Consider the following 22,327-nt stretch of genomic DNA (forward strand, 5'->3'; position numbering starts at 1 on the left):
TTCCTTATTCTCTTTCTGTATGTACAATATTCACTTTAAATAAGTCTTCCAGGAATACCTAAGAAAGTTCTTTTTCAAAGCTGCTAAGATTTGTTTATTAGATCTATAAGGAATGGCAAAGAAGAACGTGAGATACTTGCTATTCACCTTCCAATAATTACTCAAGTACTTTTAGTCTTATTTAAGTGAGAGCTGTTCTGGAAATAACAGTCCTCAATTATGGAAAGATGACAACAAGATTTCATGCACGAACCCTACACTAAACAAAGCCATCGAGAAGAACCAGATAAGATAGCTGTTGTGAAGGAAGACAACGGGAAATGAAAACACAAACCATACCTAGATCTTGGTGGTGAAAGAACAACTTAATGGGAAAGAGCCATTACTGTTTAAATATATACTGCCCATCAAACTTGATACATTTGGTCCCAGCTAGTGGCTTGTATTACAGCTCAGTGTCTCTGTTCAGGCAGGAGAAGGAGACTGAACGTGAGAATGCTGTTCCTGCTGTAGGGGCTGTAACAGGGAGTCCAGCTTCAGGACTGCTGGAGCGGAGTCATACTGTGACAGAGTTGGCACATTGGGTTAAAGGTCGTATCACAAGCTTCAGAATTAATACCAATCCATGTCAGACCCTCAGAAATGCCTTAGCTACGATTTCTTACATAATTAACATTTCTTACATAATTAAATAAAATGATCATCCAGCTGATCTGTAACATTTTTCTAAGGCTGTATTTTAATCAACAAGAAGAGCTGTATTAGCAGTCACCTTTCTTGCCATATAGAATGCTTATTATTGCTTAGGAATAACAGAAGTGGAAAAATCCAGCAAGATTCAGATGCAAAGAGATGTTATTATCTCTAGTTTCATCCTGAACCACAGTGGAACAATGAAAGGCTACAGATGGCAAGTGTGTAAGAGTTAGGCTTGATCCTTACAGGTACCTTACAACTTTGGATATTCAATGATTCTATTATTCTAATTGATTTGCAGTTCAGGAACTAGAGGCTGCTATAAAAACTGAGCTGGAAGTGACATGCCCGAAGCACTTTGCATCCTTGTAATTCTGATTGCAGAATAGCCCATAAATAAGAAGAAATGCAAACACCCCTGATGAGGACTGCCTGAAAGCATGCCTGGCTTAGCTGTAGAATCACAGAATAGCTTAGGTAGGAAGGGACCTTAAAGACTAAGCTCTGCTCCCCTGCAGGGTTGCCATCCACTAGAGTCTTGCTCCTGCTTATAAGTGCCTTTCCAGTTCTGGAAAGCTACAAAGAGATCTCCCCGCAGCCATCTCTTCTCCAGGTTGAACAAACCCAACTCCTCCAGTGTTTCATCACAGAGCAGGTGCCACAGCCCTCTGAGCATCTTCACGGCCCTGCTGTGGGCCTGCTCCAAGAGCTCCACATCCTCCTTGTGCTGGGGCCCTGGGCCTGGACATGCTACTCCAGAGACTGCCCTGAACCCAGAAAGTCACCCAGGACTTGGGGTGCTTCCCAGAGCCTGCAGGGTCAGTACATGGCCTGAGCCCAGTGGGGACACCCCAAGGAGCACTGCAACTGGCCAGAGACTGCCAGAGGCCCTCAAGCCCCACAGACGGAGACCAGAGGTTGCACTTTTCCCTTAATTTCCATCGCAATCCTGCTCCCTCGCAGCCAGAGTGCATCTCCCTCAGCTGCGGGGAGGGCCCACAGCTCCTTTTTGCTGTGTGGGGCACAGAGCCGTAAGCATGGTATCTGGGGCGGAGAGGAAGAGGAATCTTACATCTAGGGACTCCAGCCTCCCGCTACATACAGCTCAGTGGCCCCTGAGGAGTTAATGGCGGCAGGAAGCCGCCCCCTGCCAGCCCTGCCCCGTGACTCGCTTCCTCCCACAGACGGGAACTGGGAGGAGTGAGCGGCTCCGGCCCCGCCAGCGCAGCCAGCCGCCGTGCCCGCAGCCTGCGGACTGACTGACGGACGGACAGCCGCGGCCGCCCCCGTGGGGAGCGACGCCCGCAGCCGAACCCGGGGCCCCTCCGCCCTGCGACCCAGCGCCAAGATGCCCGCCGTGGACAAGCTCCTCCTGGAAGAAGCTCTGCAGGACAGCCCGCAGGTAGCGGGAGCAGAGCCGGCCCGGGGGGCGCGGCTGAAGCTGTGCGGGTCGGCGGGCGGGGAGCGGGTCGGGAGCGGGGAGAGAGGCGTCCGCGGCAGAGAGGGACGGCAGGGGCCGGGGGGCGGCTGCCGACCGGCGGAAGAAATGGGCAGGGGGGTTTAGCCCGTGGGATGCTCTGCGGCTGGTGGCGGCCCTGTGGCGTCGGGGGAAGGCTTTGGCTTCCTGACGGTCACCTGTCGGGGAAAAACAGGTGATGTCTGCGTCTGTGGGCAGGTCGGGGATCGACGCCTGTTCTCGTCTCCATGGCTTTTCCCTCACGCTGTCCTATCCGGAGTGTGCTGGAGGTGAGGTGTGTTTGGGCACGGCATGTTGCCCTAACTCCCTCCTGGTACGTGGGGGAAAGAGGCAACAGAAGTAGGCTAGTGAATCTGGCTGCCAGTGGCCACGCTCCTCTGCAACTTGTGAATGGTCCCAAGGACTGCACGTCAGATACAAGGGCTTCCCTCGGGGGTAAGTGGGCTGAATCCTACTGAAGGTGACCTCGTTCTAAATGAAAGGAGGCCAGGCAGTTGTCACTCTTTCCTTCCCAGTCTTTGCAAGCTCTGTGCTCCCATGCTAGCACCCACTCCTCACTGCAAAAAGCAGTAGTAGCACTGTAGAAAACCCATAGCAGAGAACATGACATGTCAAGATGGCTGGTGGGCGTTCCAGGGAGATGTGAGGCCTTGGGAGCTGGCAAGGGAGGATGAGAGGAGGGGTGGAAGAAAGAAGTAAGGGGAAAGAGAGAGTGGAAATTTCCCAGTAGGGTGGGGAAGGTACACTTGAGGTCAAAATGCAAAGCAGGCAGAGATACAGAAGTAGTGGGTGAAGCAAAGGAGAAGAAAGAAGGGCAGGGTGGCTTTGCTTGGGTGCTGCTCCCAAGTATCCCCATACTGTAACTGGAACTCATCTGCTGATGGGCCAGGAGGAGGAATCAACAGGCAAACTGTGGAACAGATGGCTAAAAGGTGTTACAGAGTCTGTCATGAGACATTTGAAGGAAAGATTGGACTTGCACCTGTCAGGAGTTAAGGAGTCTTAAGGCTCATCTTGAGCACTTCTTAACCTTTTTTCCTGTGATTTCATGAAAGCTTACCTTAATAAGAATGATTTTTTGTCAAATATTGATGTGTCATGGAATCTCAAAGCTTGAGTATTTTCAATACTCAACTGGGAACAGTATTGAAAAGCCTGATGCCTGCTTTGAGCAGGGGTTGGACCAGAGGGCCTCCAGAGTTCCTTCTGACCTGAACTGTACAGTATTCCACTCTGTACCAAAGTGTGCTAGATTTATTATGAGCAGTTATTAATGTTTTTAATAGCAACCTCCCCTGTGTATTATGGAGCTAAAGAACTTGACACACAGGGTAGGTGAACTCATTTTCCTCTTCAGTCAACGCTTCCTTCGATGATTAAAAATGTAACACTGAGTGAAAGCAGCTGAACAAAGCACCAGATTGAATTTGGAGGTCTTAGTCTTTCTTCTGACCTGAAGGCTGTTAACAGATCCTTTTCAATTACTGGAAATACTGGGCTGTGCATAAACCTGGTTGTTTGCAGGTTGTTTTGGCTTGGGTTGGTCATCACTTCTTCAAGTTCTGTAACTTTTCCCTGTTCCTCTCTGAGCTGGATACTACAAAATCGAAGCAGACACAGTCTCTCTCCCACAGAGCTTGCAATGTAGAAACTTATATGATCATACTTACACATAAAGTGACCTGATTCTCTTCAGCCTCATGCAGTCACTGACAGAGGGGTAATAAAATGAGGACATAACCTCATGTTTTAGAAAGTGCATGAGGTATGCAAATTAATAGATGGTCTTAATGGTTCCTTCCAGCCCAAATCATTCTGTGATTCTATGGTTCAGGCAACTGCTTTTTAATTTGGAGGATGTTGATTTTGAGTTATTCAGGACTGATACAATCTTGATTGGCAAAAAATAAGCATCTTGGGAAAGTACCTCTTGTTAATGTGGTGGAGCTACTTAAAACCGTGTTAAGGCTCTCCAGTAAGTTTGCCACATTGGCACCTGGGTACTTCAGAGATATGAGAAGGCTGCTGTAATAGGAGGATGGATAAAGTGCTCCCTCTGTTAATAGTAAGGTAGTGGAGTTTATGTGTGCCCCTCAGGTAAGCAGATGAATCTAATTGGAGCAGAATAAATTAGCTGTGCAGATGGGAAGACATTGCTAGTTAGCATCAAACTCATTGGATTTACCAACGTTAAGACTAAGGATGAATTGTGACTTTGTTAAAGGGGCTTTGTCTCATTTAGTGACATTGCAATATTGTGTACTGGAGCTCAGTGTTACTCTGTGTTATTTTACTTCCCCATTTCAGAAGCAACATACTTCACAGTTCCTGATGATTCCACCAAAACAAGCCAAGGGGATTCATGTCTTTAAGATAATACTTGTGGCTATGCTCTTTTTTCCACTCAATTTGTTGCCAAGCTGGCAGAATGGAGAAAGTAGGGGGTATCTCTGAATGCGTGCGTACTTGTGTGCCTGCTGTTGTAGGTGAGCACTCAGTTGTTTGGTGTGGTTATGTCCCCTAGCTTTGTCAGTGGCCCTTTAAGAGTTGCTCAAGACAGCTGAGAGTAAATAATACTCTGTAAATTACCTAATGGAAAGGAGTGCTTGTGATGCAGTCTGATGTTAGGGAAGTAAAGTGAGCAAGTGCTGGTGTTTGACCCAGAGTCCTTAACATGGTTTGGATTACTGTAGTCAGCAGGCAGATATTCAGGATTTTTTACATTCCTGCTTATGTTGGAAGGAATGCCTATTAGTTAGAGCTGGAGTTGGGGAGTCAGGAGCTGGCCATAGCTTTTCGGTCACTTTGCTTCCTACTGCCTCAGTTTACCTATTCCTATCAAAAGGGGTAATTTCTACATGTTTTGTAATTCTGAATGAACAGGGCTATAGAAAGTGGGAGGCAAAAATGCTACCAATTACTTACAGAGTCTTAAACTGCGAATCTTTAAAATATTTTCCTTTGAAACTAAAACTGTTTGCTTTTCTTCTCTTTTTTGAAGACTCGCTCTTTGCTCAGTGTCTTTGAGGAAGATGCAGGAACCCTCACTGAATACACCAACCAGTTGCTTCAGGCAATGCAGCGAGTCTATGGTGCTCAGGTAATTTTTCATTTGTTTTTCTGTTGTTACATGGGCAGCAGAAGATATGTCGCTATTCTGATGCTGTGATTTTACATGAAAGGTGCCAAATACCTGCGCCTCTTGTAGCTTCAGGAGAGTTGTGGGTGTTTTCCACCTGATAGTTCAGTCCTTTATTGCTTGGAAAAGTCGTATGTATGAAAAAGGCTTCACCTGCTCTGGCTGCTTCCATACAGTTCAGAGAAGGGATACTGTGGTATGTTCTTACTTTACAGTATATTAGAAGGCCACCCTTTACAAAATTACTTGCTTGCACGTAAACACGGTACACCGACAGATATTCACACTGACCCTGGGCATCTAACTTTGTAGCTGTGACTCACCATCTTAAAGAAACTCTGTGCCCATTGATTATAAAGAGAACATATACTTTGAGTCATACTGAATGTGAGTACCTGAAGTAGTCAGTGTGAAACATAGGAGAGCAGGAGCAGAAGAACACTTTTTCAAGCACTTACACAATGTAGGTGACTGAGTCCATTTGAAAGTAAAACTTGTGCTTCTAAAAATAAAATAAACCTTGTGACTGAAGCTAGGGGTTCCCATATGCATAGGATAGATATTTCAAAGTACCATATCTAGGCCTTTAGAGACATACCCAGTACCTCATGGGACTTGTGCAAGCATTCATGTAATTTGGGTGCGTGAACTCCTTAGGAACAACGTTTTTCCTCTTCTTAAAGCAGTGATGCAGAGAATGTGGAAGGATGAGGAAAATGACGATACTTTGAATGTACTAGGAGACTGAGTGCCTAATGCTCATCAGTGCCAGTTCATCTGTAAAACTAGAGCAGGTGTATGTCTGTCCTTTGGGGCTGATCTTTGGACTAACTGGTATTATTACTTGGAAGAAGGAGCAGTCTAGCTACCTACATCATGAAGATCCACCATTGAAGACCACGTGTTAATGTTTTAGATCTGTATGGGAAATCACAGCTTGAACCACTGATTAATTAGCTGAGGCAAGTGTTGGGTCAGCTGCGGGAGCACAGGTGAGAGTAATGTAGCTGTGCTCCCGGAAGGGGTGGACTTTGACTCCACCTCCTCTGAGACCTCATTTAAGGGCTGACCACCACTGAGGCAGCATCTCTTGGAGATTGTTCCCCAGTGGAGACTGCCTCAGCTTTCCGGTCAAGGCATCGACATTGGTGAGTTTTCTTTACTAATAACCTTTGTGACTATTTATCACCATCTTGGTCAACATCTTTATATTACCCACCTTTACAAGCAAATGCAAAGCTATCACAGACTTTAAGTACAGCTCAGATGCTTAGAAAGCAATAAAGCGTATTGTCAGTAGTTTGAGAGGAGGCGTAAAATCAGCACTGTGAGTCAGTGATGGGTGTTATCTCACTGAGATTTAAGCTTGTGGGCCTGTTGGGTGGTGGAAATCTGAGACCAAAGAGCAGGTGGGATTGAAATGGGTTGAAGAAGGAAATCAGAGGATAAATAAGGTTTGATTTTTAAGTATTGAGTTCATGGACTTGTCCCTATCCACTGCTAATGCCTTTTTCAGATGCCATTTTAGGAAGTGGTGACTTTAGCCCATGATTCACAAGAAAATGCTTTGTCTGCTTTTGTTTGCCTTTTCCTTTCCATCTCAGTTTTTAGTCTTTTCTTTTTCTTTTGCCCTGCTATTAGGACATATTTCCTTTCTCATTATATCAGCACATTTACCCATCTGTGCTTTGCGGTACTACTGAGTCTCTGCATTTTCCTAGCACTTCTTGGCCTCTTCTTCCTGCACAGCTCCTGCTTTTGTTTGATCTAAATATTCAATCACTTACAGGTATTAGATGTGTGTCTTGAGATATTTCAACAGATGTCTGATGCCATTTGGAGATGTGGGGCACACAACTGTTGTTTAAAGTCAAACTTTGTAGGGGTGCCCAGGATGGCTCTCTGCACTGCTGCTGACTTGAGAAAATGCAGGCTTAGCAGCCTGTGATAAAGACTTGGCCAAGCTTGTTTGCTTAGCTTTTAGTGCTAGTAGTGTTGCCGTTTAATTCCTAGAGAATGTTGTGTTGTGGCTTCTTTTTGGATCTGTGTACCTGGGACCTAAAACTGTATGTGCAATAAAAGGCATTACAGTAACAAGCAAGCACAGATCAAATTAATTATGTAAGTGTTAAAGGGAACCAAAACTTTTTTTCCTCTGTCTCTGTCTTAAAAAGTCTTGGTATTTTGGCATGAGATTATGCTACAGTTGGGATAGAATTCTGACTTTTAAATAAAAATTAAGTGGAATAATTAATTCAGCCATATGCTGTGGTTAATCCCACATTGCTGGTGCCATGTAGGATAACACTGATTTCTGACTAATTTAAACGAGCTTTGCAAGTGGCAGCCTTTCCTTTTAAGGAGCTGTTTCTGAATATTTCCGAAGAATACACTCTTTCAGATTGAATTCACATTCAGTTTTGGAGATGTACACCCTTTACTACAAAATGTTATGATTGCATTTGCATCAGAAGGAGAAATATGACACTGAATTGGCCACAAAATGTGAGTGGGAGGCTAAGAAATATCTGTGTACAATATTTCTTTTCTGCTTAATCACAGCTTTAGGGAAAATCATTTTTTCCTTGTGCTTTTGTTAGGAGACCAAGTATCTGGGCCTCACTAGCTGCCTGTTGGGATGTGTTCCCAGCACCCTTCAAGGCTGAGAGGGAATGATATTTAGTGGAGAGAGTGTAGAAGTTGAGAGTAGTGAGGAGACAGATTCTGAATTTGCTTTTGTTTTGTTTTCCTGACTGCTTTGTCTTTGCAGAGTCGCTGCCATTCAATCTCTTACTTCCTTATCTGTATAATAGGAATCACAGGGACTGACCTTTTCTGAAGCAGTGATAAGAGTTCTACTTGCACAGCCAGAAAAATGGCTGCGATCACAGTTGTGGCAGTTAGACAAAAAAAAGTGGGTTTTACCCATCCACAGTACTGAGAAATAGGAGCTTATGTCCGCTGAAAACAGTTATAACAGTTTTAACATTGTAAACCTTTTTCTTTTTGAGTATGTTCTAAACTATAAGATCTCCCAGATTTATCTCAGCCATGTTTTCAACTTTCCCTGGAGACTTTCACTAGAAGTTGGTGTTTCTTTGTGATGAAAACTTGGCTTGCCATGTAGTTCAAACCACTACATTTGCGATCCAATAACAATAAAAACAAACCACTACTATTGCGATCCAATAACAATAGTTGGCGGTTCTTGATGGATGCTCTGCAGGGTCTCAGGGGACTTGCTGTCAATACCAAGTGGAAGCTGCTAATTACCCATGTGGATATACACAGATATTTGTCCTGGAATGCTGCTTTGTGTGCATTGCCACAGTAAGTCTGCAAACTGACAGCAAGAGCTGCTCTAAGTGCTTGGGTCAATGCATTCAAAAGGAATATGAGACAGATAGAAGTACTTACCCGAAGGTTTTTACAAACACTTGGAAAGTAGGAATCTTTTTGAGGGCTTCTTATTTTTTTTTAATCCCTGAATTTTTAACCTTGAGCCACAGAATCCTGCTGGGTGCTGCGGATCTTGCCTTTCAGGTCAATATGTATTCCAACAGAAATTCATGTTGCCGGTAGAGCAGGTGCCGTGTGTGACTGCTGTGTTCAGAAGAAGGTCACAGGGACCGAATGCATGAGCTGTGCTCAAGGAGCAAGGTTCAGATCTGGCAAACCCACATGTGTAAATATTGAGAAGTACTTTTATATCTCTTCTTCAAATAATCCTTATTGTGCTTCCTGCTGTGGTTCTTTTCTCCAGTGGAACCCCCAAAATAGTCTGTCACGTGGATGGTCATGCAGAAATGTTCCTTAAGGAGTTTGTTCTTCATCACTGCAAGCAAACCTCTGTGTTGCACTACACAGCGTTACATACCACAGCATTTCTGCTACTTGTTTCTATGAGTGCTGTGCTGACCACTCTGCTCACTGTGTTACCTGAGCAGCAGGTGATGCAGCTAGCAGGGATTAGTAGAAAATTTTGCTTACTGAAGTTGTGTGCTGAGGCTTCCGTGGTGGTGGTGAGCAGCTCACATTCCTGTCTTCCTGCTGCTATAGGATTTATTGTCAGAGCTCTGCCATCATCTCTGGTTTTCCATCATGCTGCAGAAATGTGTGATCTTCACTTGACGAAATAAAATGCCGTTTAGAAACTCCGGAGACTGTTGTGTCTCTACTGACAATTAGAAGCAATAAACAGTTAAGCAAATTAGAAGAAAATGAGACAGACTGTTTTGTCCTTGGAAAGAGGTTTCATCTCATTATTCCTGACAGATCTGTCTAGGTGCTGAAAACAGTGGTGGCACAAAACCCACATTGCCTTTAGCAATATACCCAGAAGAAGAACAGTGTGGGGATTGTGAGGAAGAATTGGGGTCAGTGTCAGTGTCTCTGTGAGCAGTTCCCTTGTGCTGGCAGTCACATGGGTAAGGCACCAAGGTGCTCTGGGGCTGGCTGCCTCTTGATGGCCAGGCTCAGGGAGACTCTCAGCAGTTAGGAAATAGTCTTGGTTTGTGTGCATTGCTTTACTAGGTAGTAGGATGGCTTGTATCTGTCCAGGGCTAGTTGAAGTAGTGCTATAACAGTGTTATTTCTCTGCCCAAATTCATGAGGCTTTGTTTTTCGACAGTGCTCCTTGTTTCGTCTTCCTGTATGCTGACTGTAAATCAGCATCTATCAGGCTGTAATCAGTAGATGATATCAAGTTCTAGAGAACTCGTATGGATTTTGAGGTTTGTTATGTCACACAGCTAACCCCAGCAGTTCTGAATTCTTTAATTAGTTCGTGCCAAAATAATGAGTAAACAATGTTTCTTCCTTCTTTTAATTGCTTTAATTCCACGGCTGATGGAAAAGCTGTGTTGCCTGGAAAGTCTTTTGAAACAATAAATTTTGTGAGCATTTCAGTTTCACACAGAAGTTTCAACAGAGTATCAGATTAGACAAACTCTGAAAAAAATACCTTCAGAAGAGGCTTCTGTGAATCTTATGTATCTTATTATTGATCCTTATTAGCAGTGGGTTTGCACCGTGAGGTCTATTCACCATATGCTGCTGACAGGTAAACAGAGTGTTATCACATGAGAACTAATGTGTTTACTAAGCCCTGGGAGTTTCTTTTAATACTTATGTTGGAGTTTGAGTTGACACCATGCTTGAAAGCAAGCCAGCACTGCACTAAGCAGGATCTGGAGATCTGAGTGGTCCAAGGAAGCATCATACATAGATGCCCTGCTGACAGTAGTTACTTTGCAGGACACTGAAAAGAGATCCTTTCCACATTAACTACACATTCCTATGGTGGCTGCTTCTGCTGTTTTACAGCACAGTTTTGACTAATGCCTTTCTTTTTTGCAGCTGTTAGATGATCCTTTGCTTAGTCGTTCATATTTGCGAGGACTGAATGCCACGCTGTGACTCAGCTGCAGGGAAAACTGTATTTTTGCCTGATCTTGTAACGTGCTGGGCAGCCTGAGTGCGCTGGTGAGGCTTTGGCTTCATTCAGCCCTGGGTTCAAGTTTCCAAGCCATTTAGTATGGAAACCTAAATGTGTAGGGCTGTAATGTATACCAGGCTGCTGGAGAATTGTATTTTGCAGGAAGGTAACGTGCTTGTAGACAGAGATGCACAAAACAGTCATATCAAGACCCAGAAGGTAAATGTGCTCCCTGCTTCTGGAAGGATGCGAGGGCTGCAGCTGCCTTCTGCACCTCCTCCTTCTACCACTTTGCTGTTTCTTTTCTAATTTATCAGACATTACACCAAATGTAAGCCAAACATTATTTCATTCTGTATGGTTAGGCTGCATGAATAAACACTTTCTCCATTATCTTGCTTACGTAAAGGAGCATTTGGCAGTTCTGTGTGCTGGTTACTTGCAGAGTTTTAAAAATGCCAGCTTTAGCTGGTGTAGGAAAGTAGCTTTGCAGGAAGGATCGGGATTGGAAGTAGACATGATGGAAGAGCTCCCTGTCTTTAGAAGTTAATTTATAGCTCAACCTAATCCTTTACATGACCTCAAATCTGAAGTCTGCTGGAAGACACTCTGCAGGTAGTTGTCTGGCTTGAATGTATTGGTGTTCAGGGTTTATTTGGGGAAAATAGAAGAAAGAGACTCTGAAAAGTGACTGACTGTCTCACTGATAAATGGTTAATGCAGTGGAGATCTATTACTGATGCATAACAGAAAAGTCATGCTCTCTTTGATAGTAACAGCTTGGTGAATAAAGGGTGATAATGAAGAGAGAGGAACCAGCCCAGAAAATCATGTGCCTTTACTCTGGCACTAGATCAGGCACCAACAGTTGGGCATGACTTGTCTGAAGGCAATATGAGGCACTGAAGTAACCCAAGAACTGAACGGAATGGTGTTGAATCTTTTGGTTTTCCGCTTGTGTTAGATTGATGCTGATTAATTTTGCCTTCATGTAGAATATCTGGATTTCTGTTGAGGTCTTTGTTATGTTTCTGCCTGAGAGTGTTACCTTGTCAATAGCTCTCCCACTCCAGCACTGCTTGATGATCAGTGTGGAAGAGATGTTGAGTAGGCAGCTGGGACTGGGCAATAGCTGTTCATTTGCTGTGGTTTGCTGAATTTCAGTCACTTCAGGATAAAGGAAGTGAACGTTGCTGTATTCTGTAGCAAAATGTTTAGGAACTAGGTTGAAACCTATTAAAATGATTTCCCTGGATTCAGTAGATCTGCCAACTGAAGAAATGCAAATAGCTTTAAAGTCTCGAGACTGATTAGAAGTGGGAGTCTGAGGGCGGGGGGAGGAGAAGGCTGATTAGGAACAAATGGAGGAGGATTAACCAAACTTTCCCAGATTAGTGTGTTTAGCAATGCAGTATTACTACTAGGTCAGCAAAGCAGTTTGCCTTCTTCCTGTTCCTTATGCAATGTGATTGTGTTTAATTTCACTGGCTGAATTGTTTTACAAGTGTTTGTGTTGTGTGTGTGATGTGATGAAAGCACCTCTGCAAAGTCTGGCGTGGTTGGGAAACTGGAGGCAGGACCTGGGCTTCCCTCCTCTGTGTGGGCAGGATTGAGTAAAGGGTTGGTGGTGTTTTGACACAAAGAATCAATCCAATGAGAGCTATCAGAAATGTGTCCTGCTGGCATCAATGGGGCAGAAGTAATATGTGGGAGAATAACATGCGGAATGGTTGTCCCATAGTCAGCCTGACTTTCTGTGGGGAAAGAAAAGGGAAAAAAGAAGCAAGAAGCATATTTCTAAATTCAGATGATTTCAAAGGATTTCTGACATCAATCCAACTATAAAAGTAGCACACAGCAACTACGTTGCAGTGTGAGGACTTGCTGTTCTTACAGTTCTTACTGGGCTTTGAGGCTGTATTCATGGCAAAGATCCCAGGCCTGAGAAACTCTGTGCTGCTTTCTGTAGTCTTAAATTCATCTTTGGGCTCCAGCCACACGCACGCAAACAAGCACACCCTTTTCATGTCATCAGTCCACATGGAGAGAGCCTCCTCCTGTCATCAAGTCCCTGCTTGCCAGCCAGCTCCCACTCTGCAGGTGGCAGAGTCTCAGACCTGTGTTGTGCTGCCTGCAGATAGGTAGTTAAGGCTTATTCCCATCCTCCCCTGAGCTCTTAACAAGGCTGGTTAACATATTAAGTCACAACATCCTTATCCATCCACTGGTTTCGGAAATACTTTCGTGTTAAGTAGTTGTGTAAAGCCTTTTCGTGTTAGAAACTCTACAGTCTGTGTAATCAACCTGCACATCTTGCATGAATCCTGAGTATTACTGCTTGATGAAAGTGTAGTGACTGGTCTGAGACAATAAACAAGACTAGCCCACTGTGGTGAGAATGGTGAGAATAGTCATGAGGTGCACGTGATCCAAGTTTGGATCCAGATCAACTCCAGCTCAGAGCCTTTGTTTGTGACTTGGAAGGCTTCTGCTCTGACATCTTTAGCCTCCTTTGAGTGTTGCCACCACGGTGTATTACAAAGGTCAGAGTTAGCTCATCCTTTTTCTGCTACGCATTCACATTGCAGCTCCTCACGTACAGCTGCTGTTACATGGGGTTGTGGTAATGCCTCTTTTTTTCTGTGTTCTTGTGCACACCTAAGCCTGGCTGAACGATTGGGATGAGCCCTGCTGTCTGCATTAACCCTCCTTTGTGGTGTGCCACAGTGGTGCAGGCACAGCAGGCTGTAGAGCAGTATGTCAGAGGTGGCATGAGGCCAAAGTAAAGGCTGTTTCAGAATTCCTGGCCCAGATGGCCAACTCTGCTTGCTCAGAGGGACACAGGGAGGGAACACACAAACTCTGTCCTAGTTTTAATCATTTTCAGTACCAGTCCCAGCATAATGATGTTAAAGCAGTTCAGAGATTGCCATGAGCTTTCCAGGCTCTCTGTGGCCTGAACACCTTTTATTTCCACCTCCAAATATAGAAATTTTTAAATGAAAAGTGCTGAGTTTTGTATTTTACTAGGGAAGAGAAAAGGATCTGTCAAGGTTTAAAGCAGAACTCGGTTCCCCATGCTCCATTTTACTTTCTCAGTTTTAAGTCACTGCTAACAAATCAGGGCAACAGCAGTTGATGTGCTGGCGTTGTGAATATATTAATTAGAAATTGACACATCATTACTGCTTTTCTACTCAGGCATTTTGGGAATGTTTGTTCATGTACAACTGAATGTTAGTGTAAGTAGTTGTGGATTCTGTCAAGGAATAGTATTAACAGCAGGGCTAAAGACTTTCAAGTGCTTCTATTAATACATAACTTCTGTTTGTAGAATGAAATGTGTCTTGCCACACAGCAGCTTTCGAAGCAGCTCCTTGCCTACGAAAAGCAGGTATGTTCAACATCTCACCTGTGGTTTACCCGTCAGCACCTGCAAAGAATCCTGTTCTAATAGCATTCTTTCCAAAAGTGCTTAGCCCATTGCATTTACTTGATTTCATGTGCATTTCAAAATGGTCTGAGATGCTCAAGGAAGTTGTTAGGTCACTTCTCAGCATCTGAAGATATAAAAGAAAGAAAGAAACAAAACCAGTGCAAATTATTGGTTAATGAATTTATGAAGATGCAAGCTAATTGGTTCCTATGATGTGACTCTAACTTTAACAGGACCCTAATAAGCATTCATTGCATGTTCTCTCAAATCTATTAATTTTGAAGAGGAGAAACAGAGTATAAAGAGCTGGTATTATTGAGTTGCTATTTTTTTCATTTAATTTTACTGTAGACCTATTTTTTACCTGTGTAGTAAAGCGCTTCCTGTGTCAGCTTTGTTGATACTCACCAAAGGCATGTTTCTGTTTGCAGCATTTTGCCTTAGGAAAAGGAGATGAAGAAGTGATATCCACCCTTCATTACTTTTCCAAAGTTGTGGATGAGGTAATTTGAACTGCCAGTACTCTATTATTACAATGGTAATAGAATATTGGAGGGTTATTTCTTATGCTCTTTTCTTTTTTGCTTCTGAACCTTCCCACTGAAGGTTAGATTGTGCCTGGGTTTTACAGAGTCATTTAAACAGAGGCGGAAAGAAGCGTAGTGCTGCCCTTTGCTAATGATACCTTTAGTTCTGCGGAGCACCAGAGCTGGATCTGTGGCTTCCTCTCACATGCTACTCTCAAAGTGTATGGGAAATCACAGCTTGAACCACTGATTAATTAGCTGAGGCAAGTGTTGGGTCAGCTGCGGGAGCACAGGTGAGAGTAATCTAGCTGTGCTCCTGGGAGGGGTGGACTTCAACTCCACCTCCTCTGAGACCTCATTTAAGGGCTGACCACCACTGAGGCAGCATCTCTTGGAGATCGTTCCCCAGTGGAGACTGCCTCAGCTTTCCAGTCAAGGCATCGACATTGGTGAGTTTTCTTTACTAATAACCTTTGACTATTTACCACCATCTTGGTCAACATCTTTATATTAGCCACCCTTACACAAAGCAAATATCAGCTTACTAAATAGGGGAATTAGAAAAGAGTCTGAAGCAGGACATGTTTCAAATAGACTGGGAACATTTTTAACTTCATTTGATTTAAAAATGGCATATACTTTTTCAAGTTTTAAATGCTTCAGTTTGAGCCAGATCCCCGGACAGTTAATAATTTGAAGTGCTGCGCTTATCCCATGGATTACTCTGGTGATACAATGAGAAGAATCTTAAAGGTGAAGTTTGCCCTTAGCTTTCTGCTGCACATGTGCTCTCAGGAGACAGCTGGAAGGATCGTTTACTGCTAAAAGCCTTGTATTTATCTTTGTGAAGTATGAGCAGTTAAAAACTGCAACTTTCTCCTTCCTAGTTAAGAGAGACCTGTTCCTTTTGTGAGCTGAAACCAGAGAACCTTGCTGCTCAGTTCTTTCAGTCACATTTTCCCTCACAAGAGCTTTCTTGTTCCTCAGCCTCCTTTTATGTGTGATAGATATCCCTTATACCTTTGTTCCAGTTGTCCTCTGTATAGGTGTTGAGTTGCCCTCGTTAAGTTCTGTATTGTCAGGTGAGAAAAGCTGACTTCATCCTTCCTTCCTAATCCCCTTGCAGGCCTTCAGAATGATACTGTGAGCAAGTGCAAGGATTATTGTGTCCGTGTATGGCATCATCCCATATTAGGTACTCTAGCAGCATGATAATTGTCACAACCCATTTAAGATTCAGCATGCCATTGCTAACACACAAGCCTCTCCTTCTTCCTAAATGATGTCAAACATGCTTTAAAATATGTCTTTGTCTGCTGAACTTTAGAGACACACAAAAGAAAGAACAGGAAAATGCTATGAAAGTTGAATATTGCTCCTTTTGATTGTGTTCTGAGCAATCCTTGTGAATGGAGAGAGATTGTGGTCATAGAAGTGGAACTGTAACTCTGTGCTATAGAGACTGACAAAAACTGGTTGGCAAAGGCAGATTATACATGAAATCTTACTTGGTTAATAACTAGAATTAATGGTAAACTGCTCTAACGTAGTTCCTCTGGGAACTGGAAAGTTCTTGGATCTCTAAAAAGCAGTAGGAGGGAATTAACCAGGAGCAAAACCCCATCTGTCTCTCAAAATTGTGCTTCAAGCACTGAAGTACTGGTCTGTAGCCACAAGCATCATTTTTCTACTAACTTGATCAGTGCTTGATTTTCTTTATGTAGTGTTAAGATGTGTTTGACATGAATTTCCAAAGTGACCAGTATAAAGGGCCAATAGCAGAATTTCACTTGATGTTTGCTGCTCGTGGATTTTTAATGCCCTGGAGAAGGCTTGGATGAGGCCAGAACAATTAGTAGTATAGAGATGTTAATCTGTGAAGTTACTCAAAACCTGACTAGACACAGGCCTGGGCAGCCTACTCTTGCTGACCCTACTTGAGCCAGGTAGTTTGTGCAGATGATATCAAGAGATCCCTCCAAACTAAACAACTCTGTGATTCTGCGAACTGTAGTGGCACTTGGCAGTCTTGTTGCAATGTTTCTGATCCCAAATGGTGGAAATATAAATCCACCATTTACATAATTTTTCTCGAGGAAAGGTTTGCTAAGAACTTTTTATTGCTTGTTAATAAAGTTAACAAATGTATGTTATAGCCTGTATCAACTCTCTTGGTTGTGGAGAGTTCAGTGACAGACAGTGTGTGTTATTGTAATTGCGTCGTGTCTTAGATCATTTCTCTGTTCTCTCTTTTAGCTCAATGTTCTCCATTCTGAACTGGCAAAACAGCTTGCAGATACAATGATTCTCCCAATAGTACAATTTCGGGAGAAGGATCTCACAGGTAGGTTGTATTGTAAATTTTAATTTTCCTTCTTGCTTATGTTGTAATAAGCTGAGGTATAGTCCCACGTAAGAATTTGTTCTTCTGATAACCCACGATAAAGTTGTGGGGTTTTTTTGTTTCTATTTCTTTTCCCTGGTGTAGAATTGCATTGACAGACACTTTCTTTCAGATGTAAACAGTGCAATTTCACCACATATACATTATGCCCTGGATGGGTTAAGTTTGGAAATATACAACCTTGTTCTTTGTTGTGTTACTGCACTTTTACACAAGCATACTTTCATTGAAGCCAGGGATGATTTAGTTGCCTAAAACAGGGAAATGTAGCAGTGAATGTGGCTTGCAAACAGCATCAGTCCCTCTGCAGAAGTTTGGGATTGTTTGAAAAGCACAAGCAGGGATACTTTCCTAACTTCACAGTATAATATATCCCCTCCCTTTTAAGCAGTAAGTCCCCTTTAAGTCCCTTCCGTATGCAGGTAGTTCCAAGTTACTCAATTGCATAAGCTTGGAAATTTTGTACTTAAACAGCAAAGCAATATTGCAAACACTGGGTGTAATTTCAAGAAACAAATGCTTTCAAGGTCAAGATCAAGGACACTGACCTTCTCATGCAGCAGAAATGTGAGTTCTTACTACAGAATTAAAGGAAAAACAACCATTTTTCATGCTAAATTTACTCTCCTGCTTATATACTTCTTAAAGGCATCATGATATGGGAGACAAAAAACAACCCAAACCCTGCAGCTACGTAGTGAGTAGTTTAGTTTTCTTATACCATAAAATCTCATTTGAAACTGCAGAGACATCAAGGTGGTTATAAAAACGAATATGTTGCTCACAGTATAGTGTAAAGAATATGTAGCAGTATTTGGATGGTAAGATGTTGGCTCTATAAAGGCTGTAACACCTCCTTAATGTGGCTTCACTGATACAGTGAATCATTTCCCATCTACAGGGATTTTGTTCCTTGTTCATAGAAGGAGTCAGGAAAGACAGAAACCAAACCTTGGCTGCTTCATAAGAAATTATGGAAGTTTATTTAGTTTCCCTAGATGTCAAGATTTTATTCATTCTACCTGTCCGTCCAGTCACCTTTTTCACAATCTGTAGGGTAACACTTTTGTTAATAATTCTACATTAGAATCACGTGAAAGTGTTCTGGGAAGACAGAGCTGGCATGAAGCTGATTTATGAATAGGTTGTTACAAATAATCAGAGACCATGATGACATCCTATAGTTGTACCCTTTTTCTTTTCACAGTTGCATAATGGCAGGTCTTATGAACTTGCTTGCTTTGTAGCCTTTTGAGAAGGATTCTGCCAGTTACAGTGTGCACTGATATGAGCACTGAGAGCAGTTTGTACCCCATGATTTTCAAAGCTGAGTCACTTGTCTGGTATCTCTTTTACCTGCATGAGAAACTGGTGGCCAGCTTTTGCCACATCAGTGTCATAGCTGGTAATCAGATATAATGGATAAGTATTTATTTTCACAGACAGTAGCAAAAGAAGTTCCATGTTGATGGAGAAGATGACATACATGGATGGGGCTTAGACCATGTGTCACTGGGACTTTGTTAAATCTCTTGATATCACATAAACTTTGGCAGGATGTTCAGAACTGTTGATAGACATGGGCTTTTTGTGATAGCAGGCATAGTGAAGTGGTGTTCTTAGGGTAAACTACACTGACAGATGAGGAGTATTTTTCATGGTGATAACTTCATCTATCAAGTAAACTAACTCCACTCTTATTTTCCTGTCTGCCTGTCTGTTTGTCTTGTGACTGATCTGGTATGATATAATTATGAAGACAGGTGTGACACTCTGCTTTGAAAGGACTGGAATGACAGGCATTAAGCGTGCCATCAGTGATCTCAGTTGAACCCAGTGCTTACAGCAGTTTTTACTCTGAATATTTGATTTCTCTTTTTCAGAAGTAAGCACGTTGAAGGATCTTTTTGGCCTTGCCAGCACTGGTATGTTTCCTAGTTTTCTTTCTTTCTAATGATATGCACCTGTTATATCACAGAAGACATTTTTAATCTATGCAGACACACATCACATTTCTAAAAAAAATAATATTCCTTGTCTACAGAACATGACGTGTCCATGGCAAAGTATAGCAGGTTACCGAAAAGGAAAGAAAATGAAAAGGTAAAGAACGATAAAGGGAAAAGGAAAAGCTTTCATCAGCCATTCTGTCTTCGTCACTGTAGCTAATCCTTGGATAAGCTTGTGAACTTTGGAGAGTTCACCAGTTAAATTCACAGTAGCTCAGGAGTAGTGGTGATCTATTTTCTAAGCAGACACAAAGCTTTCAGACATGAATTCAGCAGTTATACCTGTTTCTCCAAGCTAGGCAAGTGTTGCTGAATTACAGCCCTTGCGGTCCAGAGGATCTCTTCAGATGGAGGCAATGGCTATAGCCAAATGGCTATAAATAGACCTGTACAGGCCTACTGTTTTACAGCCAACATGGTGATGCTGCATCACTGGGTACAATTCATTTCAAAGTGTGTCTCAAAGCCTTGTGTCTGCTATTTATAAAGCATTCCGTTCTTCTACATCTGCCTGTAAGTTGTCGTTTATGGCACACCAAACTGTGTTGGTGGGGTTGCTCTGCGTTTCTGCTTTCCTTGTCTGCTGGACCACTATTCCCAAGTAATGCCTCTGTATGCCAGAAATGTACGATAGCCCTGTGCTGGGAGGGCTTCAGTTCTACAGGATGGTCCTTCAAAGGGTGTGCATTGCAGAACAGAATGTGATACAGCATAATGATGAATTATTCATCTCTGTGTTCTGCGCTTGGCGGCTTTGTGTTGTGAACTCAGCTGAAAACAAATCTTTTGTATTGAGACCAGATCCAGAATATTAGTTGTGGTCGTTTTGTAGTTAATAACCACAGGCACTGCCAAAATGCTTAAGTATTTTTACAGAGCAGGGCTTGAAGTTGATTTTGGTTTTGGATTTCCTTTGTTAGTTTCTCATCCTTTATGTTAAGTTCTGTAAAGTTAGAAGTTCTGTAATGAATTTTTGTCTAAAGCGAACTCGAAACTAATCAGTAAATGTGTCCTTATGCACAGTAACAATTTGTCAACCTACTTGCCAATTTTTATGTAGCATAAGGCAGAAGTGGCAAAAGAAGTGGCGAATGCAAGGAGAAAGCAGCATCTTTCATCTCTGCAATATTACTGTGCCCTGAACGCTCTGCAGTACAGGAAGAGAGTGGCAATGATGGAACCCATGCTAGGATATACCCGAGGACAGGTATGGATGGTAAAACTACAGCTAGTTCTTTTACTGTTCCCTGGGAACAGTAAAACACTGTAGCTCTGGATTGATCAGTTTATGAGAACTGACAAATGAAAACAGAGAAAATTAACCCAAAACTTTATTCAGCTTGCCTGGGTTTTAACATCTGTTTACATTTGTGATGGGCAGTTCAGTGTTTAGGTATTGAAGAGAGATACAAGTGGAGGGGAAAAAAACGTGCTGTTCACTTGTATGCAAAATCAGCCTGGGATTAATTCTTTCACAGCTAAGTTTTCAGTACAACAGCATTTACTTCTACTGTTTACTCACTGTCTGCAGAAACTCTCCCATGTAGCACTTTCCCTCCTGGCATGTAATGCTCAGCATACTCATGAGGAGTGCGCACCACAAGGAACAGAGCATGCACTGGAGAACTAGAAGAACAGAACAGTAGGGTGGATTGAGCAAAATGAGTAGGGTGGATTGAGCAAACAAATCCTGTGTCTAGTCTTCAATCTGCCAGCAATTTGTTGTAATGGCTGAAAATGCATTTCTCAGATCTGTTAGGTATGGTAGTAGTACTGCTAATTTGACTCTCCAGGAGATTAGGAGGATTAATAAACCAGTGCTTTCAACAGCACTTGATTCTCTTTACTGGCCCATCTTAGGTATCTGTTGTGCTTTGAAACTGATGAAAGAAAGCGAAGGGAAAAATGAGAGCAGGGCTGGGAAAATAATAGAAATGGGTGCAGTGGTCTGAGATGGCAGCGTGGATCATCATATCCACTGTCCTCTGTTTTTTGCTGATAATGTGCTCTGTATAAAATAGGTCTTTAATGAGAATTCAGTCACTTATTCCACCATGGGAGTTGATAGTGCTTCTTTGTTTTATAATTGCTTATCCCAAGCAAAAGAACTGCAGCAGTTTCTCTTTTGTGGAAGCCAAACAGCTTATTTTATTTGGTAAAACTGCCATATCTCAATGCTTTGTGCAGGAAAGTCTCAGGTTGTCATGGGAAAGGCACCCTTCAGCTTTTAAACTGTATATTTTCTTTATTAATTATTCAAAACCTGTGGCAAATACTTCACATTTCCAAAGAAAGAGCAGAACATAGGGAATTTTTACAAGAAGTAGTGGCTGATGTACAGGATTTATTTGACTGAAAACCGTCCTCAAAATCTAAACTGGACGTGTCAGTCCCTCATTATTGTCAGTGGAATGCAGCGTTCTTCCCTCCTGCAGTAGGCTTCTGAAATGAAGAGGTGAAGCATTCTTCAAGGGAATCTATCTTGAAGGGAGCTCTCTCTGTGTGGCTTGTAACACCACAGACCCGATTCTGCACGGTGTCAGTGTGGGAGAAGGCTGCATGTTTCCTCTTTGTGGTCATTCAGCTAGTTCATTGGAAACACACCTGTCAGCAGCCAATAGCTTATGTGTAAAAGGGCATATGAGAGCGTGGAAAGGTGCAAAAGAGAAAAGTACAAAGAAAGACAACACGGTTGTTGTAACCATTATTTGGTTGCCAGCCCAAATTATCAGTCATAACGGGATCAGCGTTAACCCAGTCCTCACAATCTGTTACTTGAGAGAAATCAGAACTGAGATGACTTCCAGTGTCACTTCTTTATGTTTTTCAGATCAACTTTTTTAAGAAAGGAGCAGAGATGTTTTCCAAAAGATTGGACAGCTTTTTGACTTCTGTTTCGGACATGGTTCAGAGGTGACATAATACTTTTGTTTCACTTTGTGTGTTCCTTTGCAGTCTGAGTTATAGTACTGTAACCTTTTTGCATGTAATGGACAGTGCTGCTATTTCTAACACAGGAGTGTCCTTTTGTGCTTGTATTGTACTGTTGAACATGCTTTGGTATGGCAGCAAGTGGAAAGGGGGGGGGGGGGGGGAGATGTTTGTGCACATAAAGGAAAGTACTGTCAGTGCACTGAGGAGTATTTTTAGTGTAGCCAGGGAAGCACTCAAATGCTTTCTCATACTGCAGTGTCTCTTCATG

General features: G+C 42.7%; 1 protein-coding gene across 2 annotated transcripts in view; it reads left to right on the top strand.

Annotated features, from left to right (window-relative positions):
- The first annotated feature begins 1,868 nt into the window (after window positions 1–1,868).
- The window catches only part of APPL2 (adaptor protein, phosphotyrosine interacting with PH domain and leucine zipper 2), a 31,521-nt gene continuing 11,062 nt past the window's right edge, over window positions 1,869–22,327 (top strand). Inside the window, exons 1-9 of one of the 2 annotated variants that reach the window (XM_015864228.2) lie at window positions 1,869–2,098; window positions 5,175–5,273; window positions 14,084–14,143; window positions 14,617–14,688; window positions 16,969–17,056; window positions 19,000–19,041; window positions 19,161–19,219; window positions 20,186–20,332; window positions 21,956–22,038. In XM_015864228.2, the coding sequence (XP_015719714.1) occupies window positions 2,045–2,098; window positions 5,175–5,273; window positions 14,084–14,143; window positions 14,617–14,688; window positions 16,969–17,056; window positions 19,000–19,041; window positions 19,161–19,219; window positions 20,186–20,332; window positions 21,956–22,038 (704 nt within the window). In that variant the 5' untranslated portion in view covers window positions 1,869–2,044. Of the gene's footprint in view, window positions 2,099–5,174; window positions 5,274–14,083; window positions 14,144–14,616; window positions 14,689–15,884; window positions 15,908–16,968; window positions 17,057–18,999; window positions 19,042–19,160; window positions 19,220–20,185; window positions 20,333–21,955; window positions 22,039–22,327 lie in introns of those variants that run through there. The other variant, XM_015864243.2, reaches the window with a different exon arrangement.

This window comes from Coturnix japonica, chromosome 1 (assembly GCF_001577835.2).
Source record: "Coturnix japonica isolate 7356 chromosome 1, Coturnix japonica 2.1, whole genome shotgun sequence".
Lineage (NCBI taxonomy): Eukaryota > Metazoa > Chordata > Aves > Galliformes > Phasianidae > Coturnix > Coturnix japonica.